Below are 27,168 nucleotides of genomic sequence, written 5' to 3' on the forward strand. Positions count from 1 at the left end.
CTTTTGTTTCATCTGGTTGATTTTTGGAAATCGAGAGTGGGGGCTGGTTTTTGTTTTCTTGGAGGGCAAGTGGTTCCGAGAAGATGCAGCTGATGTGTGGGGAGGAAGATCTGGGTTCGCTGTACTTCTCTGATGTCTGTGCACTGAACCTGGAGTAGCCTCATGCCCCAGCAGCTCATACATTGGGGAGGATGGCCGCGAACCAGCCTTCACAGTCAAGAGGCATCATCCAAAGGGCAGATGTCTGCCACTGTGTTTGCCGAGAGGCTGCAGAGAAAAAAAACCTTTTCCAGTAATGATGCCTGGGGAAGCAGAACTCTTAAGGGCTGGCAACTCTCCCTTCATTCATTTATTCATTCATTCACTTATTCACTCACTCACTCACTAAATAAATTGTTATTAAATGCCTACTATGTGCTAAACACTTATTTGGGCACTAAAGACAGTAAGTAGTAAAGAAAGCTGATGAAGTTTTGACTTATGGAATTTACATTTTTGTAGGAGGAAATTTGGAGGCAAAGGTAACTAAAATGTAATAATATGAATACATGTGTCATCACAAACTCTCATGCCACAAAGGAAATTTACATGATGTGAAAAGATCAATAGTGATCAGTGATATTTCTGACTCTACCAGGAAGCTACCAGGGAGTTAGTTCTTTGAATTCATAAGGAGAGCCCTGAAATTTTTTTTAAAATATTTTATTTATTTATTTTTAGAGAGGGAAGGGAGGGAGAGAGAGAGAGAGAGAGAGAGAGAGAGAGAGAGAAACATCAGTGTGTGTTTGCTGGGGGTTATGGCCTGCAACCCAGGAATGTACCCTGGCTGGGAATCAAACCTGGGACACTTTGGTTCCCAGCCCGTGCTCAATCCACTGAGCTACGCCAGCCAGGGCTGAAATTTTTTTTTTTATGTTTTTTTAAATTTTATTTTAATCATTGTTCAATTACAGTTTTCTCCTTTTTACTCCCAATCCAGCCCCCATCCCATCCCTCCCCACTTCCCTCCCATTACCACCCTCCCCTTAGTTTATGACCATGTGTCCTTTAAGTTTGTTCCCGTGAACCCTTCCCACTGTCCCCTGAAATTCCCTCTACTCTCTTCTGTGGGCACTGTCAGCCTGGCCTCTATTTCAGTGTCTTTGGTTATATTTTTCTTGTTTCTTTGTTTTGTTGTTTAGATCCTGTTAAAGGTGAGATCATATGGTATTTGTCTTTCACTGCCTGGCTTGTTTCGCTTAGCATAATGTTTTCCAGCTCCATCCAAGCTGTTGCAAAGGGTAGGAGCCCCTTCTTTCTTTCTGCTGCATAGAATTCCATTGTGTAAATGTACCATAGTTTTTTGATCCATTCATTCGCTGATGGAGCCCTGAAATTTTTGACAAAGGACAGAATGGCACCTCTAACTTTTGCCCCGTCAGTCATGTGCAGACCTGTCTGCCTGTTTCCTGGTTATGAAAACCTGGCATTCCCCCAGCCTGAACTCTAGGTCTTCAAGCAGGATTTTCTCCCACTTGATGTGATGAAGCCAGTTTGTGGCCACTGCAGCTGCATCTCCCAGGACACCTTGATTGTGTATTAAGTTGATACACAAGGTTGAAGTGCTATATTTTCAACATTGTCCCCAACAGTTGTACTTTTATTATGCAACTAACATAATATGAGTAAAGAAAGTCAAAGTGAAATATGAAAATTCATCTCTTAGCAGTTTGCTCAGCAGTTGTTGGGTCTCAACCATGTACATTTTTTTCTAGGTTTTTGGACATGCATAGTTTTTATTCACAATGGTAACATTCTCTGTTTCACATTTTTCATTATAATTTGTAAGCTATTTTTCCCTCATTGCTACTTAAATTTACACACAATTTTAAACACACACATGCATGTTCTATAATGGTAGATATACTATTGTTTAATTATTTTCCTATTGCTGGAAGCTTATTTGTTAACCTTAGGATTTTTTACCATTATAAATAATTTAAAAATGGAGAAAAATATTTTTGCATGTGCATATTGCTTTATAGAACTCATTCTTTATTCTACTAATTGTCTTCACTACACTGTGTAAGGTAGGGAATCATTTTACATGTGAAGAAACCAAAGTTTATGATCTTTTTCTTATTTGAGTTATTTACTCAGTTTTGTTTCCTGGAAGTATGATTATAGTCACGAGCTATTAATCCTATGGCATGATTACTTTCTAAAAAGATTAAATTCATTTCTAGTGCTTTCTTGAAATAGAACAATTTTATTATAATCTGTCCAGAAATGAATATTATTATCACTTTGAAAACTGCTGGCTAATGTAAATTCTATATATCTTATGTTTCTTAATATTCCAGTTGCCTCTTTTAGGTTTGTATGCTTGCATATCAACTTAATACACAATTAACTTAATACAAAGCTTTACGTATCAACTCAATACACAATCAAGCTGTCCTGGGAGATGTAGCTGTAGCGGTTACCAACTAGCTTCTTCACATTGAATGGGAGAAAATCCCACCTGAAGGCCTGGGGTTCAGGCTGGGGGAATTCCAGCTCTTCATGACCCAGGAAGTGGCAGGCGGGCCTGCTGGCCTGTGCTTGACAGACAGGGTCATAATTTCACATGCTTGTTCATTGTATTTTCTATTTTGTGACTTGGCCACCTGCTCATGTTGATTACCTGTTTATTTTGAGAGGCTTTTACTGTATTAACCCTTTGCATACCTTAACTCTTTTTTTCCTTTATATTACAGCATTTTTCATTTCATAAAATTTGGAATTTTTATGCAACTGATTCTATTAAACTTTGTCTTGTTATTTTTCTACATTTCATCAGAAAGAAAAAGAGCTGACAAATAGAGAATTGTATTTTTAGCTTTTAAAAATTACATTTTTATAATATTTTTCCAACTGTAAAAGCAATACATCTATATTTTAGAAATTTGCAATACAAAAAAAGTTATTAAAAAATGAAATCACATTATTCTACCATCCAGGATTTCTTTTTTTCAGTTCTTTCTCTTTCTCACATGCACATTTTAAAAAATGTATTTTTCTATATTTGAATAGTATACTTTATGCTGTTCATAACCTACTTTTACATTAATATTATATGATTAAAGTTTCACATTTCATTAAATATTATTTGATAATAAATAATTTTTAAAAAATCTGCCTAGAGTTTATTTTGAGGTGAACTGACTCCTTTCTCCCCCAAATTGCTATTTATGTATTCCCAAACCATTCTTTCTTCCCGGATTGATCTGTGATCTCTGCTCTACCTTTCCAGCATGTTCTTATATAGTATCAGTCTTCTCCTAAGCTATCTGTGCTGTTCATGGGCCCAGGGCACTGCACCTGTAATAAGCTCTTACCTCTCTTTTTCTAAGTCCTTGGGCCTTCCCGGATTGAGCCATAGCCTAGGCCAGGGCCCACGCTGGGCAGTAGCAGAAGTGCCTACCTATCCTGTTAATTTTTAACACTGCCCTTTTAAGCTCTTACCTCTTTTTTTTTTTTTTTTGGCCTTTGCAGATATTTTTTCATCATTCTGAGAAAAATGAGCAGTGGCCTCCAGAACCGATAAAGCAGATACCCTTCCCATGAAGTACAGTGCTAGATCCTGAGGACCTGGTGGGCCTGCAGCCCCAGGGGGATTAATCAGAAGCAGGTAAGAAACACCTGGAGGCAGCAAAGGGGAACATCCCAGAAGAGAAAATGGTGCAGTAGAGTGTGCTGGCAAGGGTCACAGAGTCTCCATGTTTGGCTGCAGCTTTACTGTTTCCTTCATGTATTTTTTTTCAGTTTGATTCAGTGAGGATTGGGGATAGGTGGTTGTCTATTTCTACACACTGTAAATATAAGGTTTGAAGTTATTCTGTAAATCAGTCCACCCCTTTTGAGCCCCACTATGTGCCAAATCCTGCATTTGATGCTGTGCATGTGGTCATGGGTAGGCTGGGGCAGGAGGCAAGAGCCTCGGTTTGTCTAGGATTTTCTTTCTGTTGGTTCAGTGCTGACTTGTTCTCTGTAGGTGATAATGTGAGTTGTTATTGTATGCATCTGGAAGTCTGATAAGGGTTGTAAGGATTCATTGATACAGTCTCATCTGTTCAATAATCCTTAATTGGGTGCCCTCTTTTTCCTAGGCATGTGTTGGGCACTGGGGTTTCAGAAATGAGCCAGGAGGATTTCCCTCTGGCAGAGGTCAGTAAAAAGCAAGCACTAGATGTGAGCATTCAGAGCAAGAATAGTGTTCAAAGGAAGGTGGGCTCCACAGGAGGTCAGAGCAGAGAGGTCTTGCTGTCTGGCTGTCAGACAGATGGACTAGGGGAGAGACTACAGCAGTGTAAAGGCCTGGAAGCTTATATAGTCACATTGGAGTGTGACTGGCAAATTGGGAGCTTGGTGTATTTTCCTGAAGAATTTGGGGAAAACAATCTGCTACCTCTTTTCTTTAGCTTGGGCTATTTAAATAAAAATTCTTTAGTTCCCATGTCTTTCTAGAGCAGCTCAAGAAATGGGAAAAGGTCTTGAAGCTTGAAGTGCCTGATCAAAAAGTCCACAGGTTTCAGATGAGTAAGTGCCTTGAGGCCACTACTGGGCACAGACCCGAAAGGCTGAGGCTGCTTTAAAGTTGCAGGACTGTGTTGTGTCTGGCTGTTTGGCTGACCACTTCTTCCCTGGGAAACTCGATCTTGGAGCGTAGGTGCTGGCAGGAAGCTGAACACCAGCTCCTTCCGAGCCTCAGCTCTCCAGGCGGTGAATAAGGCCCCACCTCTCTACCTCCTGTTTCATTTCACTCATCCACATACAAATCTGAGCTCCACTATTTCTGACTCATTCATGCAACTTTGAAAATTATTTATACTGAAAAAAATCTGTTTCTTCAGCTATAAATGGTGCTAATAAAAATTTCCCTGCTTCTCTCACAGGGTTGTATGGGTGTCATAAATGCAATACTGTGAAAGGGCTGCCTGGGTGGTAAACTGTGAGCACAGGTAATGGCTGCTGGAGTGCTGATTGTCTGGCAGATTGAGTTTTCCCTTTAGTGACCCTGATTTCTGCATCTTCTTTGGTCAGCATTGACTTTTCACTGTCCTTTATCACAGATGCTTGTCTTTTTGGTGCAGAGACCATGAATTTTAGAATCAGATCTGGGATGGATTCCTGGTTCTAGCACTGATGAGCTGTTGACTTTGGAGAAGGCCTGTAACCTTGCTAAGTTTTAGTTTCTGCATTTCCTCAAATGGGGTATTTAATATCCACCCCACAGTATTATAGTATAAATTAAATGAGAGACTGCAGGTAAAGTGCCTACCATGTATACAGTAGGCACTTGTTAAATGCTACTTTCCCTTCTTCTCTAGTTCTTCTTCAGCTATCATAGTCATTTGATTAGCTGTGCTGGGCATCTGAGGACATTGAGTTTCCTAGTTTTCTGATGATGTAACATCATTTCTTGATTTCAAGTTGAAATTCTTCCTCTGTGTACATTTCACCACCACTATCAAAACTTCAGCAGCCCAGGCAGGAACCCATCTTGCCCAAAGCTACTGGCTCCTGAGGTCTGGGTTGGTAAGAAGCCCTGTTTGGTTGGTACTGCCAGTAAATTCCAAGAATGGTCTGGATGTCACTGACATGAAAGAAGAGTTTCAGCTGAGGGATCTGAAGCTCAGGTTGATGAGTCAGGGCCAGTGCTCCACTCTGGTCTCATTCCCTGTCCCATGTCACCTCTACATGGTTCTCATGTGGAGGGGCTGCTCTGTGGTCTGGTCTCTGTTCAGAACACCTCCTGTGTCTTTGCATTTGTTATACAAGCCTGGTAATACCATCCTTGTTTCATCCACCCAGCACTCTGTAAATGAGATGGGGAAGAGATGATTACTGACTGTACAGAAACTTAGGTGCAGAGAGGTCAAGTGACTTATCCAGTCACAAAGAATGGGGACAAGAACCCAGCTTTCCTGAATACCCTATCTAGTACTCCCACCACTTTATCCCTGACACCCTTGGGAGCAGGCTCCATAGGAAGGGGGTGTAGATCCCAAGTGGGTTAGCAAAAGCCAAGGGTGATTCCTTACACTTATTGTGGTAAATAAACTCATTCATTCAGGAAAGAGTTTAATGCTCTTGTAAAGATGCAGACATTGTTTGAGCTCAAAGTGCTTTCATCTTCCATTCAGTTACACAATAAATTCTGAGAAAATGAAGTAAGTTTACCCAGATCAAAGGGGACTATTCAAGCTCTATTTTTTTAGTGAAATCAATTTTCCAGAACTTTTCAGCAGTTCTGTACAGAATGTAGTTAAAAGGACATGGATTATGAAATCAACAGTCCTGTACAGGATGCAGTAAAAAGGACATGGATTATGAAATCAAGTGCACTTGGATTTGAACCTCAGCTCTGTGATACTAGACACTTAACCTCTCAGAGCCTCAGGTGGCTGATCTGTGAGATGGAGATTAGAAGACCATGGCTAGTGGTGGTCAGGGCCTCTGAACAGCTCAGGAGATGTCCTTCATAATTGACTGTTATATATGTAGTGCTTGCTGGAGTCGTATATCACAGGGGCCCTGGTTTATGGTGACATTAAATGAAACAACAACTTGTGTGCTTAATTCATCTTTGTTTTCATTTCCTGAATTGGTCACTGTTTGCTGTCCTAATGAGGTTTCCTATCCTTTACTATGAGGCAAGCCAGCTTCCTGTCCCTTGAGAATGCTCTTGCAAGGCACTCCCTAAACCTGAATGTTTTGTTGTGAAGCTAACCCTTGCTCGTTTCACTCAGGAGTCCATCACCACTTAGAGAGATGTATCACAGAGCTATGGTGTAATCTATTATGAGACAAATAATTAATACAATTAATTAATTAAATTTATTTTTATCCTCACTGGAGGGCAGGCTTATTGATTTTAGAGAGAGGGAACGGGAGGGAGAGAAACATTGATGTGACAGAAAAACATCAGTCAGGCGTCTCTCAGATGTGCCCTGACTGAGAACTGAACACACAACCCAGGTATGTGCCCTGACTGAAAATCGAACCTGTGACCTTCCAGTTTATGGGACAGTGCTCTGTCCAGCTGAGCCACACCATCCAGGGTTCTCTCTGGCAATTTTATAAGGGTGCTGGGCCCCTTAGAATTTTAGGGAGTTTGGGATCTTGTGATGTAGATCAGTTAGCTTGCTCTTTCTTTTCTTCTAGTTTTTTTAAGCATGCATGCCTTGATTTAACAGAGAGTGTAAGGCCCTAGGAACCAAATGAAATGTGGTTCTTGATCTCAGGAAGCTCAGAGTGCAGTTGGGGAGCTAGACCAAGCCAAGTGGACACTAAGACTCAGGATGTAAGAAGGAATCATGGAGAACATGGACAGGGAAGGGGCCTCTGAGGACTGTTCTCTACATTTGAAACCCAGGCCTGGTGCAATTCGAATCCTGTGACTCTAAATCTGTCATTGCTCAGCCCATCACCCTGCCTCTTGCCAGTTACACTTGTAGATTTTCTTTACATCATTTTTTTTGCCTTGTCTTACTTTTTTTAGGCTTGTTTTCCTGCTCAGAACAGAGTTGCTCCCTTGAATGCGTCTTTCATTATGATTCACACCACCTTGAAGAAAAAAGTCAGCTGCTGTGTGCTGGCCTTTCTCCTGTTTGCAGTCTTCTGTATGTGGAAGGAGAAGAAGAAAGGGAATTACTATAATTCTGTTAAATTGCAAACCAAGGAATTACAGGCAATGAGTCTGGAGAAACTTGCCATGGGGTCTGGTTCCCAGTCTGCACCTTCAAGCAAATCCCAGGATCCCCACAAGGGAAGCCAAACCCTCGGCAGTCCCAAGGGCCTGGCCAAGACCAAGCTAGATCCCTTCTTCCAGGTGTGGAACAAAGACAGTTCTTCCAAAAACATTATCCCCAGGCTGCGGAAGATCTGGAGGAATTACCTGAGCATGAACAAGTACAATGTGTCCTACAAGGGGCCAGGGCCTGGTGTCAAGTTCAGTGCAGAGGCCCTGCGCTGCCACCTTCGGGACAAAGTGAACGTATCCATGGTAGAGGCCACAGATTTTCCCTTCAATACCTCTGAATGGGAGGGTTACCTGCCCAAAGAGAGCTTTAGGACCAAGGCTGGGCCATGGGGCAGGTGTGCTGTTGTCTCATCAGCGGGATCTCTGAAGTCCTCCCAACTGGGCAAAGAAATAGGTGGGTTCTGTGGTGTTAAGATTGTTATCTGAACATGAAATTGTCACCTCATTTGGAGTACCTGGGCGTACAGACGAGACTGGAGACTGGTAAGTCTTCGTGGACTAGCGGAGCAGGCCCAGGTCAGTGTTTTCCATTGCCCATGAGCCGGAGCTGCCTGAGGGCCAGCTAAAAGGATGGGGACCCGGTCTCCCAGCATCTGCATCAGTTAGAATAGATTTCTTTTTGTCCATTTTAAACATTAGTGTTCTGCTGAAATGTGTGAAAAGAGTTTGACTGATACAAAGAAGTAAAACACTATAGTTGACGTTTAAAAATAATTGAAAAAATAGATCCCTGCCTTAACTTCAGGTTCTAAAATTTGCATGCAGGTTGTCTCTTTTGGTCTCAACTACCTGGATAATTTTAAGCTTTTCTGTTTGAGAAGAATGAATTAGGGAAGGAATTATTGTTTTTTCCTAGTACCCACGTGGCACCATACATTGCTATTACAACATTATTGACTCTGTTCCTTATGTTTAGTTAACTACCCCATGACGATTTTATAATGAACAATTTGTACTTCTTAATCCCTTCACCTTTTTCACCCAGTTTCCCAACCCCCATTCCATCTGGAAACCCTCACTTTGTTTTCTAAATTTATGGGGCTGTTTCTGTTTTGTCTGTTCATTTATTTTATTCTTTAGATTACACATATAACTGAAACAATATGGTATTTGTTTATCTCTGTCTTACTTATTTCACCTAGCATAATACCTTCCAGGTCCATCCATGTTGTCATAAATGGTAGGATTTCATTTTGTTAATGGCTGAATAATATTCCATTATATATGTGTACCACTTTTTATTCAATTATCTAATGATGGGCACTTAGGCTGCTTCCATATCCTGGCTATTGTAAAAAATGCTGCAATGAACATAGCTGTGCATATATCTTTTCAAATTAATGTTTTGAATTTCTTGAGAGAATAGCCAGAATTGGAATTGCTGGGTCATAAGGTAGTTCTATTTTTAGTTTTTTAAGAATCCTCTATACTAGTATCCCAAGTAGCTATACCAATTTGCAGTCTCACCAAGGGTGCATGACGGTTCCCTTTTCTCCACATCTTAGCCAACACTTACTGTTTGTTGCTTTATTGATGATGGCCATTCAGAAATTTGCATTTCTTTGATGGTTATTGACCTTGAATATATTTTCATATGTCTATTGGCCACCTGTATGTTTTGGGGTTTTGGGTTTTTTTTTTTTTGAGAAATGTCTATTATTTAGGAGAAATGGGCAGAAATGTCTCTGCTCATTTTCTAATTGGGTTTTTTTTGTTTGTTTGTTTTGGGTGTTAAGTTGTATGAGTTCCTCATATATTAACCCCTTATTGGATGTGTCATTTACAAATATCCTCTATTAATCAGTAGGTTGCTTTTGTGTTTTATTTGATGATTTCTTTTGCTATGCAAAAACTTTTTAGTTTGATGTAGACCCATTTGTTTATATTATCTTTTGTTTAGCTTGCCTGAGGAGAAGTATCAGAGATAATACTAAGCAATGTGAGAGAGTTTATTGCCTTTTTTTTAAGGAGTTTTATGGTTTCAGTTCTTACATTTAGGTCTTTAAATCATTTTGAGTTTATTCTTGTATACGGTGTAAGAAGGTGGCCTAGTTTTATTTTTTTGCATCTGTTTGTCCATTTTTCCCAACATGATTTATTTAATAGACTGTCTTTACCCCGTTATATATTCTTGCTTCCTTTGTAATAGATTAATCAACCATATAGGCATGGCTTTATTTCTGGGCTCTCTATTCTGTTCCTTTGATCTATGTGTCTGATTTGAGGCCAGTACCAGCCATTTTGATTACTATGGATAGCCCTGAAGTATGGTATGATATCAGGTAGCATGATACCTCCAACTATGTTCTTCTTTCTCAAGATTGCTGTGGCTATTTGAGGTCTTTTATGGTTCCATATAAATTTTAGAGTTATTTGTTCTAGTTCTATGAAAAATACCATTGGTATTTTGATAGAGATTCCATTGAATCTATAGATTGCTTTGGGCAGTATGGAACCTTTTAATGATGTTAATTCTTCCTATTCATGAGCATAGTATCTACTTACATTTATTTGTATCTTCTTCAATTTTTTTTTCAATGTCTTACAATTTTTCGAGTACAAGTCTTTTACCTACTTGGTTAAATTTATTCCCAAGTAATTTTTTATGCAAATGTGAATGGAATTGTTTTCTTAATATCTCTTTCTGATAGCCATTATTGGTGTATAAAAATGCAACCAGTTTCTGAATATCATTTTGTATCCTACTGCTTTACTCAATTCATTTATCAGTTTCAGTAGTTTTTTAGTGGAATCTTTAGGGTTCTCTTTATATAGTTCATGTCACCTGCAAACAGTGGCAAGTATTCTCAGTTTGAGTGCTGTGGACTACCTTCAGGCAGGCTCATGAATCCCTAAGATTGTGTGCAAAATATCTGTGGATTGGATATGTATAGTATGTGTATATGTGTGTGAGTAGATCTGTCCATTTTTCTAGAAAGTTCATAGCTTTTAGTTGATTTTTAGAGGAGTATGTGAGCCCCCAAAGGTTAAAACTCTCTGGTCAGATTATATCAGATTATTATTTGATTTTCTTGAAATCTTTCATAGTTAATAAAGATAGAAGGTCTATCCATCCTTGTTGTGTACAACACAGGGTTACAGGTTTGCTGAAGACTCTATAGTTCCCTTATTTTGAAAGAATGTGTTTTTCATTATTGTGAAATGAATCAGGCTAAAGAAAACAAAGCACAGGAAGCATTGCTCTCTGTCAGGCCCTGGAAGGTACTGGGGCAGGTGGGGTCATGTTCTCCTTTTTTATTTCTTGCATATGACTGCCAGGAAAAGTGGTCTCAAACCAAGCACAGGCTCTCAAAAGAAGAAAAGTAGACTCAAATTGAATTCTCTAGAGCAAAAAGAAGTGATGAGGTAACATTTTGTACCTCCCCAAATAGGCAGCACTTACTAATAAAAGCTGCCAAGATAACCAACCCCAACTCTACTTTTGCCTTTTCGGTTTATTTTGGACTGCATTTTCTAGAAACTACATGTGGCTCGTTTTTGTTCACCCATAATAGAACTCAATTACTTTCTTTCTTTTCCATTTTTGCTCTATCATGGTGATGTTTGGAACATTCCAGGTATTAGCAGATTCTCTTCTTCATGTCAAATTATCAACATCTGCCCGGCTGAGATTCTGTTGAAGTTTAGGCAGTCTGAGACCTTCATGAATTGGAACTATACTTTTTTGTGTGTGCACTCTGTAAAAGTTTGGAGCGACGTAATAAAACTTTAATTAAAATAATCTTTTTTTTTCTGTAGACCGTAGCTATAATATTAAATATGTATTTCCATGGAAAAACTTTGATTCTGAGACATAAAACTATTGCATGTTAGTCTTTAAATGTTCTGCATTTTATAGAGTATATGCTCTGGGCCTCTAGTTTAAGTAAGGAATTCATTCATTTATTCTTTTATTCATTCATGGATTCATCAACAATACTAAACAGGAACACAGAATACAAAGACTGAAAGGAAGGGAAAGGCCCTTTGTTGAAGGCCTGTGAATACCAGGTGGCATGCCAGGCCCATCACCTTCCCACTGTAACTGGGGTTTGTCTAGCCTATTCTCAGCTGTTGAACATATCAGATGGTTTCAAATGATTTGCTCTTACAAACAGTACGGCTGGCACAGTTTTGGGGCAGATAATATAAGTGACCACTCCTTCCCTCCCAAGGGGAAATATCCTCAGAAATGAGATGAGAAGACCAAATTAAAACAGCTTTATGGCTTTTTTTTTTGTCCATTGCAAAACTGTTTACCAGAAGATTGTAATAACATGCTGTGTCTCCAGCAGTGCCACAAACCAGCTGATGTGGGGGCAGGGCTCAGTCATTTTCAATTATTTTTATGGGTATACATGTAAAGTATCTTAGATTTGTATGAATTTCCATTTCAAACAATAGCATATTTCTTAAATGTTATAACCAATAGGAGTGATGCTTACTGTGTACCTGCTGTGTACCTAACATGCCTTGCTTTCTCTTTTCATCTTCCAAGCAATCTTGGGAGGTAGGTATGATTATTGTTCCTATTTTACTGATGAGCTAAGTATTGAGGCATAAAGAGGTTACACAACTGGTTAATAACAGATCAAGACATGAAAGCAAGTTATTGACTCAAAGGCCCTCATGGCCCTTTTGCTTTTGTGCCTCATAGTGATCATAGCTTTATAATAATTGTTGGTATGTCATATCCCTTGTCAGGTTAAGAAAAATCCCTTGATATTCTTGCTTACTTGCTCTCCTAGAGGAAAGGAAGATAGCATTCACGTTGAGGCAAACGCAAGAGAAGCAAAGGCTGCATGGGAAAAAGTGCAGAATATACTTGGGCATCGCAGATAATCCTGTTTGGCTGGGATGTGGGTTCTTACAGACTATAAAGTGCTGAGAACTGAGGCCAGGAAGGTGGCCAGGGCTCAGCTCTTAGTGAACATTGGATGTCACAATAAGGACTTTGGGTTTCATTGGTTGGTTGAGTATAGAGATACCTAGAAGGCTTCTGTGTGGTTGCAGAGATTTGTCACTTCTCTGAGTCCCCTTCTCTGTGGGGACTGCTATATCATCTTTCCCTTATTAGGGACTATTGCCACAACCAGGTGAGGTGGGCCAGGCCTGTGTGAGCAGTGGTAGTGGTAGTGGAAAGAGCAGGTTTGATTTGAGAGGCATTATGAGGTAGAAGACATAGAACTTGGTGTATAACTAGGGGTGACCTTGATTGAGAGGCAGAAGTCAGAGTTTCTCCTGGGAGCTGGCTATAACATATTTCAGGGACGCATACTTCTGGAGAGGACAGGTTCTTTCTTGGGTGTGCTGAGTCTAAAGTGTGTGCGGATTTCCCTGGGCAGATGTCTATGCAGTTGGATATTTGCTTTTGGAGAAGGATCAGGGTGGGAGATCAGATTTAGGAGTCATTTGTATTGAGGTGATAGTTGTAGTCCAGGAAGGAGGGCCGATGAGAAAACCTAGAAAATAGCTTACATTTAAAGGACAGAGAAAGAACAGGCTGGGCAAAAAAGATCAGAAAGGCTGGTGAGAGGGGCTGTAGGAAAACCAGGAGGGCAGCATGTGATGGAAGGCAAAGGGCATGGGGTTTGGGCAGATGGGGTTCTTTGGCAGAGCGAGGATGGAGAAGACACCCTTTGATTGAGAAGCTCAGAGAGCATGGTTATTTATGTCGGGGCTCAGTACACTTTTTCTGTAAAGGGCCAGAGTAAGTATTTTTGGGTTTGAAACCATATAGTATCCTTCACAATTACTCATTTCTCCACTGTAGTACAGAAGCAGGCATAGGCAGTAGTAAATGAGTGGGCCTAGCTGCGTGTTTCGGTAACACTTTACAGAACCAGGAAACATGTCAGATTTGGCCTGCGGGCCCTAGTTTGCCAGCCCTGACCTATATGTGTAGTTTCCCTAACCAGAGTCAGAATGTAGTCTTCCACAAATGGTTAGATGATTCATTAAGCTAATTTGAAAATATAAAAATGTTTGATCCAAACTGATAAAATTTCTTTCATCATAATTTCCAGCTATTTATAGTTCCTATGTCTGGAGGCAGTGAGTTTTGATGTACTTGTGAATTTTCTAAGGAGCTGATTCTGTTAAATCTTCTAGGCATACGGTTATGTCCTGTGCATATATAATGGTGGATTTTCCCTTTCTAATGTGCATCTTTTTCTGCTCTCTAATGCCAAGTTAAAGAGAAGTGGTGGCATCTGTTTTCTATAGCTTCCCCCGCTGCAAGCCTTGTTTGCTGGCATCCAGTAGCTATGGATTTCTCTTAGCGATTTCTTGGAGTCCTGTTTGAGTTTTAAAGCTCTTAAGCCTTCAGTAGCAAAGGGAAGCTTGGCAAACAAGGATCCTGTTCCCTTTTCATATTGCCCAGTTTAGTAGCCTGTTTTGAAGTTGTCATCTATGATTGACTTTTTTCCTCTTAGAATCAAATCCAAACTTTCTACCTGGCCTCCACAGCCTGCGCAGCCTGGTTCCTGCCAGCCTCTTTAACTGCATCTTTTACTCTTTTTCCCCTCACTCACTTGTCTGTAGCCCAGTCCTTGCCCTCTTTGGGACTGGACACTCTCGGGTCCTCTGGTTGGAACGTGCTTTCCTGGGACCTTTCTGTCCTGGCCACCCTTTGGGTGCCAGCTCGGAGGCATTCCCTGAATCATCATCCTATCTCAGCAATTGTCAACCTTTTTCATCTCATGGCACATGTAAACCAATGACTAGAATTCTACAACACACCAAAAAATATATCTTTTGCTGATCTGACAAAAAAAATAGGTTCAATTTTGATTCATTCACAGTGGAAGACTGCTGTTGTGTTGACTGCTGTAATTTTTTTATTTGACAATCTAAGGGAAAAGAGGTCCATGCCCCTGAAATAGACAGGTATTGCATGTTTTAAACATTCTTGTAGCACACCAGTTGAAAATCGCTGCCCTATCTAATGGAGATTCTGCAGGGTTTTGGCTACGCAGCTCAGGTTATTTGTGTCATAGTATTAATTACGATGAGTAATTATCCTGAGTATAGGTTGTTGTGCTTCTTTACTGTTTCTCTCCTTGCACTATTACTAGATCTCCATGGCCAAGGACCTTGTCCTTCTTGCCCACATCCATTGTCTGCAGCACCTAGAACTGTGCCTGGTAGAGTAGGTGCTTAATTAGTATTTGTTGGATGAATAAAAAATACTCCTTTGCTATGGTGGATGCTGAGACCCTATTCTCAGCCTCCTGTGCTGGGGATTCTCCTTTTGCCTTTCTAAATCCACTCTCTCTTTTTCTATCCAACTCTGTGTCCTGGGAAATTGAAAGTTGGTGTTGTGAGCTTCCTTGCTCTTCTGGTGTTTACTGGGAACTGGACAATAGAGTCACTGGTATGAAGCTGAGAAGAAGAAGGTGAGTGAGGTGGGGCTGCCTGTCCCCAGGGTCTCTCCTGGCATAGTAACCACAGGCTGCTTCTTTCCCTTGACTGACAGCCTCAGCCCTTTTCAAACAGCCCTTGCTGTCTGCCTTTCCCCTTCAGAGCCCAGAAGTCAGCAGGAAGGAGAGAGGGGTTAGGGTATTGATTCCTTTCTTGCTGGCAGGCATTAGTAGTAGCTGTATTCTTCTAAAGGCCACATGTCCCAACAGGTGGCCTGCTTCTGCTGCCACCTTAGCTGCAGGGGTTGTAATGGCCTTTTGCTGTCACTAACACTGGTGTCACTCCATTCTTTGCTGATTTTCTTAAACTCTATTTACAACTTTCTAAATAGTCTTTTTATTCAACTCTAGATTAGTACTCCCTTTGATCTTGTCTTTCTTTCCTATTAGACCCTCAGATAAATCATTTATTCACCTGTGAAACAGGACAGTTGACTAAGTGAAATTTCCGATGATCTGCATTTCTAGTGTGATTGCTACTGGTCACTTGTGAAACCACGGCTGACTCTGACAAAACATATTGCAATCTGAGTTTCGTAAAGATGTACCTCCTCTTCTATTTGAATTTCAGTGTGCCTGCCCTGTAAACCGATAGTATGGACTATGTACATGTTTTTTATAAGATTTTGTCCAAAGATTGAGCATAGGGTTGTTCTTGTGAAAGAGATGTCTAGATTCCTGAGGTTTTGTATATATGTTAGAATTGAAATAAAGGAGGCGTTGATTCCTTAATTCTGTGAGTATTCTTCTTTTAGATCATCTTGCTGTGAGCCAAATACCCACCCCACCCCCTTCCTCCTGATGCTACCTTTGTTTGCGAAGAACCATCCAAAATAAACCCACATGCAAACATAAAACCATAGAGGATTGGGCTGAGCTCCAACTCTGTGTGGATTTCAGTGGTGAACCAAAACTTTCTTGATCAAGTAAGGGTGGGATGAACTCTTATAGCAACACAGAGGCTGGGGTTGGGATGGATCTTAAAAGTCATCAGTTCTTTCCCCCATTGAATTGGTCAATACAGTAAACATCTCCAGGTCTTCCAAACTCTGCTTAAACAGCTGCATGGACTGGAGCCAGGGAGTGAGTAGATTTTGTAAGATAGTCTGTTTGATTTTGGCTGGATTTAGAACATTGTTTCAGACAAAGGGCTTTTTAAATAGAAAATATGAGGTTTAGTTTAGCTCTATGACCTTCTGTCTTATCTCTGCCACTACCAGGTTTGTGACAGTACCTGGGCTTCAGATTCCTAAGTAGATCCCCTGAAGGGTGGTCTTGGTTGCCATAGTGAATCCCTCTCATTTGCCAAGCACTGCAAGCTTTTAAAAGTGCTATGGAGTACTTTGCACTCATAGGTTAGACCAACCCTATGGTAGTATCCTCACTTTTCTGACAGTGATAGAAGTAGGACCCCTTGGTTATACCAAGAGAGTATTTGGTTTTGCTCCATTGATAATTGGAATCATGATCCCACCATACCTCTGCATACTGGTATTCTTGAAAGGATTTCAGGAATGCCATGATATGGACCTCTTGAGCCCTTGCAGTGGCCAGGGAAACAGGTGGTCATCTCTGTCTATGAACTTATCCAATTACACCATACAAATATGATAATTTCTTCCTGTAGACCATGATAGAATAAAGGTTATAAGGTAACATTCTCTTGCCCCTCCCCTACCTCCTCCCCTCTATCCCTTCACAACTTCTCTCTTTTTATGTATTGCTGGTACTCATTATCTCTTGTTTCCTTGTGGTTTGCAGATGATCATGATGCAGTCCTGAGGTTTAATGGGGCACCTACAGCCAACTTTCAACAGGATGTGGGCACAAAAACCACCATTCGCCTGATGAACTCTCAGGTAAAATTTCTTCTGTGCAGATGGAGTTGTTTTTAGGGATAAGTGAAAAAATCTATGCAAAGCACTAAGAACCTGGCACATATGTCAGTAAATGTTAGCTACTCAAATATTTACGAGTGCAGACCCTGAGATGGATGTGGAGGATACAGTGGTGAACAAAACAGACTTGGCCTTGTTCTCATGTTGCTAACAGATACAATCAAATAGTCATATGAAGACATTTTAAGTTGCAATAGAATGCTATAAAGGGGAGGGTCAAGGTGCTACCAGAACCCATAAGAAGGAAATTTTTCATAATCAAGGAAGTCAGGAAAAGTGAGGAGGTGATACTTAGCTGTGTAGGAGGAGAAGGAGAAGACAAAAAGGGAAGGTTAAGAGCTTTTCAAGAAGAAGCAACAGCATAGGTGGACCAGGTGCAAGGGGCACAAGGACCTAGAAAGAGATGGGTGTATGTGGGGTAGGAGGTGGGTGTGAGGCGAGAGATGAGGTCAAAGAAGGTGCCAAGCCATGGGGCTGCATTTGAGTATTTTTAATTCTATTAAATTTATCGGGGTGACACTGGTTAATAAAATTATATATGTTTCAGTACACAATCTATAATATATCATCTGCATGTTGCATCATTGTGTGTTCAACACCCAAAGTTAAATCTTCCATCACCATATTTTTGATCCCCTTTACCTTTTTTACTCCCCTTACCTCTGATAACCATCCATACTGTTTAGTCTGTATCTATGAGTTTTGTTTGTTTGTCTTGTCTGGTTGTTTGTTGCTTTCAGTGTTATATCCCATATATGACTGAAATCAGATCATAGGCTCTTGACTTTTCGCGTCTGATATTTTGCTTAGTATGATATTCTCAATATCCATCCATGTTGTTGGGCTTGCATTTTGTAAACATGCCTGGCTTCTATCTGTTCAGAAGTCTTACAGTGAGTGGAGATACACAGTTTGGAGGCTCTGGGAGGACCCCCAACTAGAAATGCTAGTTGCACCAGAGTATTAATGAAGGTGAATTTGAGAAAAGACTGGATTTGGGAGCTATTTGGTATGTCCAGTCAACAGGCATTAGTGTTGGATTGGATGTGGGAGGTGAAGGAAGACCAGCCACAGGTATAATAGGTTTCTGGTTTGTGTAACTGGCTGGCTAGAAGTCCCTGAGATTGGAAGCATTGAAGATGTTTGGGGTTATGGGGGCTAGGGTCAAAAAGTGGGGTAGAGACAAAAATATGATTCTAGTCATGGTAGATTGGAGGTGCCTTTTAGATATCTGTGAAGAGGTGGCAAGTAGGAAGTTGTATAAATGGGACTGGAGTTCCATGGAAAGGTCTAGATGGGATATGAAAGTTTATGAATCATCTATGTCTATGTGGCAATGAGGCGGCGGGACTGAATGAGAGCATGAGAGAGAATCTAGAGAAGGGTGAGGACCAGTCCTCCTCAGGGAATGAAAATAGCACTGTCAGATGCTGCTGAGAGACCAGTTGACATGGAGATTGAAAAACATTGTTCTCTCTTTAGCAAAATAGAGGCTGCTGATGGCCTTAGCAACCGCTCTTTGGGAGAGTACTGAAGCCAGCCAAAAGCCAGCTGGGAGTGTTTGGTGGACTGAGTAGCAGGAGTGAGTGGAGAAGAAAATTGTGGATGGGTCTTTAAAGAAGTCTGGCTACGGTATGGGTGGACCTGGAGAACATTATGCTAAGTGAAATAAGCCAGTCAGAGAAAGACAAATAACATGATTCCACTCATACATGGAATCTAATGAACAAACTGAACTCACAAGGAAAATGGGGACAGACTCATAGATGGAGAGCAGATGACAGCTAGTGGGTTGGGGGAGGTTAGGGAATGGAGAGATTGAGCAAAAAGGAAAAAGGACTCATGGACATAGGCAACTGTGTGGTGATTGCAGAGAAGAAGGTGTATAAGGGAACTAAATGGTACTGGAAAAAATACAATATAATTAAATAAAATAAATAAATAAAAGTTACTTAAAAAATAAAAGAAGTCTGGCTCTGAAGGGCAGAAGAGAAAATGGGCAATCATTCTAGAGAGTTAAGGGACCCAGGGCCAGATTTTGTCATTTTTATTTTTTTAGGTTGGAGATAATTGAGTATGTTTAACAGTCAATGGGAAGGCAGCCACAGAGGGCAAATACTGTATGGTCCCACTTCTGTAAGGTACCTAGAGTGGCCAATGCATAGAGACAGAAAGTAGGCCTTGTGGGGAGGGACCGATTATTGTTTAATGGGCACAGAGTTTCAGTGTGGGAAGGTGAAAAGGTCAGAAATGGATGGTGGTGCTGGCTGTACAACGATGTGACTGTACTTGATGCCACTGAACCATATACTTAAAAATGGTGACAATGGCACATTTTATGTGTATTTTACCACAATAAAAACATTGACTCAGTGAGGAGAAACTGAATATATATATATTAAAAAGAGGAGATAAGTAAGTGAAGGGGTGGAGGGGCTTGGTCAAAAGCCCTGCCCAGGATTAACCCCAGCAGGATGGAGTTGAAGGAAGAAGGATGGGAGGGGTAGAAGGATAGCTGGGGCAGTTTGTAGTGGAAGCCTGGAAAGGCTTCTGTTGTCTCCGCAAAGTGGGGTGCAAGGCCCTGTTGGAGGGAGGCTGAGGGGGAGAGAGGTTTTAGTAGGGGAGATTTAAGCCAAGAAGGTTTGAAATCGCCTTTGGGGAGAGTGGAGGAAGGAGTAAATCAGTAGAATGGAGTAGGGTTTCCAGGCCATGCTGGCCACACTGAGGTTGGAGAGCATGAACTCCGAGAGAGGTCAAGCTCTGTTCAGTCAGGGGTGGTATGATGAGCAGGCAGCAGCAATAAAGAGAGGCAGTGCAGAGGAGCGCTGGGGGTTTTCTCTGATCTTGGGCATCTCATGGTGTTTAGTGAGGAACTAAATCTCCATCCTACAAAGATTCTGGAACTTTATTTAAAGATGAGGTAAGGTTGCCTGGGAATTCAGAGACAGACTTTGATCACATTCCTCTTTTCCCACTTCCTTTGTGAGTGACTGGAGCAAGTTGCTTCATCTTTCTGAGCCTCAGTTCCCTTGTTTGTAAAGGGGAATAAGAATGGTTACCATGCAGGGTCTTTGTAGGATCGGATCAGGTTACCAAGCACAGAGCATTTCACTCAGAGGCTGGTACGCAGCAGCAAGTACTCTGTAAAGGGTGATGAAGCTTGCCTGTGTCTTTTGGGAAATCACTGTGCCTTCCAATCCCAGGTAAGGGGCCTCTTGCATTTCAGCAGGGAAAGTCAGCTGGCTTGGGGCCATTTGGAAGGTGCCCGACAGAAGGGAGACAGGACATCTGTTAAAGAATAATTTTTAGGAAAAATATAATGTCATGTAAATATAACAATGAACATGGGTTAAGCAATCTATTGTATTCATATGAGAGAACCAGGCAAATGTCCTAACCAGTGCAGAGGAAAGTCAAAGCAGCACAAATTCTGAATAAAGGAATGAAACTTTTTTTCTGTTAGGTGGGAAGGAAGAGGGGGCCGTCAGTGAAACTACTGGGCAAGATCGAATAAGCCTGTCTATAGCTGGCTGCAATTTGCAGAGTTGTGAAACAGCTCCCATAGAATCAGAAGCTGATCGAGAGAAAGGGTGTGCTGTAGACAATGCATAGTTTTGCCACGAGTGCAACACTTTCCCTGAACTGCCAGAGTGTTGTGTTCCCTCTGCCAGGGCTGAGGGGAGGGTGCCCACACTGTCCACTCTCAAGAAAGCCTTTCCCAGTCCTCCTCAGACATGCCCACTCCTTCCTCTCCTTTCTTAGTGGCACTACACCTGTGGGCCGTTTCTTTAACACTTGTCACAGGCAGCTCCATGACAGTGCTTCTTGTGATACTGATCTGTGACCGACAGCTTTCTATCATTGCCCTTTCTCCTTGTCTAGCTTCTCTATCTTTTGTCTCATGGGTTACCCCAGTTATTCTGTGTCTGTTTCTGTGAATGAGCAAAGTGAGTCCCACCATTGCACACAGAAAGCAGCTGGCACCCAGAAGTCACTGATGGAATAGCTGTTGCTTTGGTAAATTCTGCCAGCGAGCGGCTCATTCTCTTCCCACGTGGAGAGGTTCCTCTGACGGCAGCTGTGCTCTGATGCGGGCTGGGCCTGAGTCTGTTCAGCACCCCACCTCTCTTGCATGGCAAGGGAGAGCATTTTGTGCATCTGGGCTGAGACAAGGCAACGGAAAACAAAAAGGTGGTGTTGTTATTGAGAAGGTAGCTTTTTATAGAGATTGGTCTCATACTGTGAAGTTTCAGCAGACCTGTTCAAGCATGTATGTGTCACGTGATGTTAGGAGAGTCAACAGGAAAACCATATGCAGCTAAATGTGTCTTTAAATAAATTCAATTCTGACTTAAGTGTAAGAAAGTTTCTTGAGACTCGGCTGAGTCCCTGTTGTGGCCAGTGGACTTGAGGGAAGAGACAGTGGGCCAAGAAGGCCCAGTGGCTTTTTTGGAAGCTTTTTACAGGTTGGAGAGAGAAACCTAGAGCCTATGCCTAGTGTGTGCTGATTGGACTTGAACCAGACATTCTCAGATCAGTTATGGGGCTTATCCTGAGATCATAGCTGTTGCTGCTTACTAAACACTTCTACAGTCTAAGGGCCATGCATGTCTTACCTTCATGACAACCATGGAGGTGTGGTTATCAACCATCATAAACGAGAGCACTGAGGCTCACAGTTCGTGTGTGCTCACCAGCCAAAGATCAGTCTACCTCCATTATCATGTACTGTTTGACCCCCTTACCCTCCTCACACAGATGTTACACTGTAAAATTGTACACCAGAAATATACAACATTATTAACCAGTTACCCCAATACATTTAATAATAAAAAAAGAATTTATGTGAGTTGCTTTGGGTACTGTAGAGAGCATGCAATAGACGTGGATTTGGGTCTTGCTTTGTTTGCCAGCAGTACTTTAAATCCTCTAAGTTTTTTTTTAAGCTCCAAAATTTTCTTCTCAAAATGTTGACAGACAGTCTGGATAGGTGGTGGTGGGGGGTGGTTTCTCTCAATAGCAGATCTAAACACTGCAAGGGCGAGCTGGGTGATTTTGGTGAAACCTCCTTGACACACAGTACTTCAGCATCATGATTTGGGAGCTGAACTTCAGACATGATGGATATCGTATCATGAGTTCCAGGGCTTCTTGATGTTGGTCAACAGACACAATCTAGGTGGTTGATATTTTTTGAAACCAGAGAAGGAGCTGTGACTTGATACTGGACTCAGCTTATTTCAAAGTTCATGGTCAAAAGTGGTTTTTTAACAGGTCAGAGCTGCTCTCAGTCTTTTCCTTGTGTGGCGCATTCATCAGATTGCAGCCAGCTGCCCAGATTCCATTCAGTCAAGCAAATAAACTCCCATAAGACCCTGCCTGGTATGGGGGAAGAGTGAGAGAAGGCAAAGAGTTTCCATTTAGTTGAAGAGAAAAGACACCCTGTTCTTCCCCCACCTACACACACAAAGTCATTAAAAGTGCAGTACAAAAGCAGCATGTATTCTTTTTCTGTGAGTTTATTTTAGATACCTGATATAAGTGGAATCATGCAGTATTTGTCCTATGTCTAGCAGTATTTGTCCCATGTCTAGCTTATTTCATTTAGCACAATGTCCTCCGGGTTCATCCATGTTGTTGTATGTATTAGAATTTCTTTCTTTTTTAAGGCTGAGTAATATTCTATAGGAATAGATATTGAATGGTGGTTGCTAGGGGCTGGGGTGATGGGGAGATGGGGAATTGTTCAATGGGTATAGAAGTTCAATTATGGAAGATGAATTAATTCTAGAGATCTGCTGTGAAACATTGTGCCTATACAAGGTCTGTCCAGGAAGTGTCCAGCCATGTACTATGAAAAATAGAGACATTTACTGAAAAAGACACAAGATACAGGAAACGTCATAGATATGGCAATGATGCCTCAATCCCCTTCAAAGTAGGCACCTTGGGACCTCACACAGTTCTCCCAATCACCATCAGCTGCTCTATCGTATTTTCCTGAATCTCATCAATGGTCTGAAATCTTTTCCCTTTCAAAGGTGATTTTAGTTTTGGAAAAAACCAGGAGTCACAGGGCATCACATCTGGGCTGTAGAGGGGCTAAGTCATCTGGGTGATTTGATATTTCACAAAACACTCTGCATGAGATGTGATGCATGAGCAGGTGTGTTGTCATGATAAAGCTGCCGATCACCAGTTACCCAATGCTGTGGCCTTCTGAATCATCCCAATAGTTTCTGTGGAGGAATGTTCAAGCTTAATGCAAAATTTGATGCAGATCTGTTACTCTACTCACTCAGTCATTTTGAATGTAACAGACACACAGTACATATGCCCACTCCATGGCGTCTACTGCCCCCAATGACTAGTACAGTGAGGTTGTCATTGTTCACACATACGCATTCCAGTACACTCTCCTTGGCTGCCAGGTTACATCAATGTCATTCAAACAATTCTTGTTATATTAACAATGGCTGGACTTTTTCTGGACAGCCCTCCTATATAAGGGACAACAAATAAGTGATTCCCCCTAACCTCACCATTTATAAAAGGCAGAAGATAACTATCCTGTTCTTCTCCTGAAAGCATCCCCTTCTTACTCCAGCCCTTTGGCATATAAACTCACCTAGAGATGTTTCTAAGCTCCTGGGCCTCTTTCCTCCTGGATTCTTGGAATATTTCTATATTAACCTGTAGATAAAGTGTGGGCTATAACCATTTGGTGTCTTGGGGAGATAAAAAAAGTTTTATTATGTTTTGAATCAGAGCAGAGCAATTAACCAGACAAAGAGCTACAGATTTTATTCTCATGGTAAATGAAGAGTTTCAGGAGTCTAGGGCTTTTTTCAGGAGTCCTGAGAGATACAGGATAGTTTTATTTCTCCATCCTACTCTACCCTACCTCTGGGATTTATAATGTTTTCCAAGGAGCCCTGGTTCCTTGAAGTAAAAAATGGCATAGGAACCAATTATCTGGGCAATAGGTGTGTTCAGCTACTAAGGCGTCTGCTTTTTGGCCCTTTTCATAGGTAGAGCAAGGAATTATATGCATGTATACACACATACACACCTCTACATACACAGTACATATCCACACGTTCTCATTCATTTACATATATACATACATATATGTGTGTGTATATGCATCTATATAGATATATGCAAATATGCCTGTTTTAGAAATGGTGGGCTCAAATTGGTATCTTCAAATTAAGTCTATCCACATAAAGGTGTGTCTTGCCTTCCCCATTCTACATTTGTACTCCCCCTTCCTTCGCAGTCAGCATCCTGCTTCTAAACAACCTCAGCACATTTATCTATTTGCTCAAATCTGTTATTCATCTACAATAGTTTGCAAATTGTTTTGCCTATCTCTACGTAAAACAAACCTGCTAAAGAGAGTTCAGGATTTGTTTGGAGTTCTCCACACTCTGCCCAAGACTGAGGTTACATAGTCAAATTATATGCACCTAAGATACTGGAATGAGCCCTTCTGTGTCTCTTCACCAAAATTATTGGATAGTCATTTGCAATTCAATTGTATTCATTTTGTTTCACTTTTATTTTTAAAAAAACAGATTTTACTTATTTTTAGAGAGAGGGAGAGAAACATCAATCAGTTGCCTCTAACCCCCAATTGGGGACCTGGCCCACAACCCAGGCAGACATGTGCCCTGACTGGGAACCAAAGTGGTGACCTTTCAGCTTGCAGGCTGGCACTCAGTCCACTGAGCCACACCAGCCACTGCTTGTTTCAATTTTAGATTTTTCTTTTCATTCCTCTTTTTAAAATATGTAGAGTGTTAACATGCTTCCAAAATTCTAAACTATCCAAACAGGCACAGAACCACCCTGTACCACCACCACTTTTGCAGGCTGCCAACTTTACCCTGAAGTGTTTCTATTTTTCAAGACAAATCAGTGTATTTAAATTCCTCTTGTTTCTTACACAAAATATAGTGGACTACATTCTTTATACTCTGCTGTTTTTTCCAGTGTCTCCTAGAATTCGTATCAGTTCATAGAAACCCCATTCTTTATTATAACTGAATTGTGCTCCTTTGTGGATACATTGATAAATTACTCCATCAATTTCTTTTGCTTGGACATTACGTACTTTCCAACATTTACTTCCTCTAGTACTTTTAAGTTCTTTTGACAACTTCCTGTGACACCTGGTAGAACTGCAGGCCCTTTTCCTTGGGAGTTTGGGGAGGCTTCAATTTGTGGTGCCCTTCTCTCTGTGAGAACACCTCATGTCCAATTTATAATGGTCAGAACTTCTCTTAAGGCTCAGAGCCCCCATATAATTTTAATCTCTACTCAAGACCCTGACTCCCTTTTGTCCATCTTCCTGTAGCACTGATTCACTTTTCAACTCTGGCAAATTTGCATATCTGGCAGCCAGAACACACACACCTTGTTTTCTCATCACTTAGCATTTTTGAATGAAGGTTACCTAGCATAGTGGGAAAAGATAATTTGCATCCCAGCTCCATCCCTACCTTGCTGCGTGATCTTGGGCAGTTACATAACCTCTGAGAGTTTCCTTTTCATGCCTGTTCAGGGCTTGGAAATTTTGTGAGGAATAAATGAGAAGACATTGCCCTGGTTTGTTGTTTAACAAAAACCACTAAGTCTGGATGGACTGTAGTTAAGATATATCAATGTCTACACATACACACACATGCGCAGGGAGAGTGTATTAGTTTCCTAAGACTGCTGTAACAAAATACCACGGATGGGGTGGCTTAAATAACAGAGATTTATTTTCTCACAGTTCTGGGGTCCAGAAGTAAAAGATCGAAGTGCTAGTGAAGTTGAAATCTCTTTCTGGCTCATGGATAGTTGCTTTCTGTCTGTGTCTTCACATGGCCTTTCCTTTGCGTGCATAGGGAGAGACAGAGCTCTCTGGTGCCTATCCCTTATCTTAGAAGGACAACAGTCTTATGAGTTTAAGGGCCTCATCCTTATGATGTCATTTAACCTTAATTACCTCCCTGAAGACCCTATCTCCAAGATAGTCACATTGGGATTAGGGCTTTGACATAAGAATTTGGAGGGCAGGGGACACAATTCAATCCATAAGAGGGAAAAAGGCCAACATATTCACAGTGTTAATATCTGAAGAATGCAATTATGGGTGGTCATAATTTTCTTCTCTTCATATATATATATAGATGTGTGTGTATATTCTTGTATTTTCTAACTTTTTGCAGTGAGCATTTCTTACTTAATGTCTGGAAGGGTTGTTTGAAACAAGTTGCTAAAATAGCAACAACCCATCTCCCTGGTGTAGCCTTTTCCTGGCAGGTGTTCCTTGGGGATCTGTTGCTCTGGCAACGGCTTACCCTCCTCGTCATAAGGAACCCAGGGTTCCCTGAACTCAGGCCAGTCTCTGCCCATGGGTAAGTACAGGTGCATTTGAGAGGAGCTTTATTCTCTCCCAAGTCCCTTCTGCTGCATTAAAAAAAAAAAAAGACAGACTGAGATGTTCTCTGGGCACAGCTGGTCACCTGGCTAGGATGGTAGTGTCCTATAAAATAAGGCACCTGAGGCCTGGAGAGTGGGAGTTACCTACCTACAACCACAGTGAGTTAGACTCAACAGTCTTCCAAATCCCTGAGCAGTTTTGAGGCTTTTTTGTTTTTCCTTTTTTTTTTGTGCTGACCTTTTTTTTGAGTCTCAAAGGGTTCCTCAAAGGAACTGCCAGAATTAAGGGCTGCCAGATTTAATGTGGTAAATTCAGAGTCATGTCTATTTAAGATTGAGGGGTTCCTGTTGGCTTCTCCCCTTTTTGTCCACCAGATCCTACCCCTGGCCACTTTCTATTTCTTCTTCTGGGTAAAACTAGCATTTATCTTCACCTTTTTCTAAGTTTTATGAATTATGTTTTCATTTGCCTCAAGTAGCCCAAGTGAATGATCATTTCCCTTTTGGGTACAGTGAGAACTGGGCGTAGCCCAGACCCTGATAGTGTGCTGGCTCGTTTTAACATCCTGTGGTTTATGAATGTAGCTGTGTGAGAACAGAAAGAACTTTGGTAGGGCTGACCTCTGGT

The 27,168-nt window shown here is 41.2% G+C and overlaps 1 protein-coding gene and 1 long non-coding RNA gene across 7 annotated transcripts in view; one reads left to right on the forward strand and one right to left on the reverse strand.

Annotated features, from left to right (window-relative positions):
• Positions 1-27,168, forward strand: part of ST6GAL1 (ST6 beta-galactoside alpha-2,6-sialyltransferase 1) — a 120,632-nt gene that overhangs the window by 82,822 nt on the left and 10,642 nt on the right. For 3 of the 6 annotated variants that reach the window (XM_036017823.1, XM_036017822.1, XM_036017824.1), the window contains exons 4-5: positions 7,526-8,180; positions 16,969-17,066. In XM_036017823.1, coding sequence (XP_035873716.1) covers positions 7,526-8,180; positions 16,969-17,066 — 753 coding nt within the window. Of the gene's footprint in view, positions 1-3,516; positions 3,653-7,523; positions 8,181-16,968; positions 17,067-27,168 lie in introns of all 6 variants that reach the window. The other 3 variants (XM_036017825.1, XM_036017826.1, XM_036017827.1) reach the window with 3 other exon arrangements.
• On the reverse strand, positions 136-3,499 carry LOC118498833. The gene is made up of 2 exons (XR_004901312.1): positions 3,267-3,499; positions 136-267 (listed from the first exon to the last, which is right to left on the reverse strand). It is a non-coding gene; the product is annotated as an uncharacterized LOC118498833 (long non-coding RNA).

This window comes from Phyllostomus discolor, chromosome 2, assembly GCF_004126475.2.
Source record: "Phyllostomus discolor isolate MPI-MPIP mPhyDis1 chromosome 2, mPhyDis1.pri.v3, whole genome shotgun sequence".
NCBI classification, from domain to species: Eukaryota; Metazoa; Chordata; class Mammalia; order Chiroptera; family Phyllostomidae; genus Phyllostomus; species Phyllostomus discolor.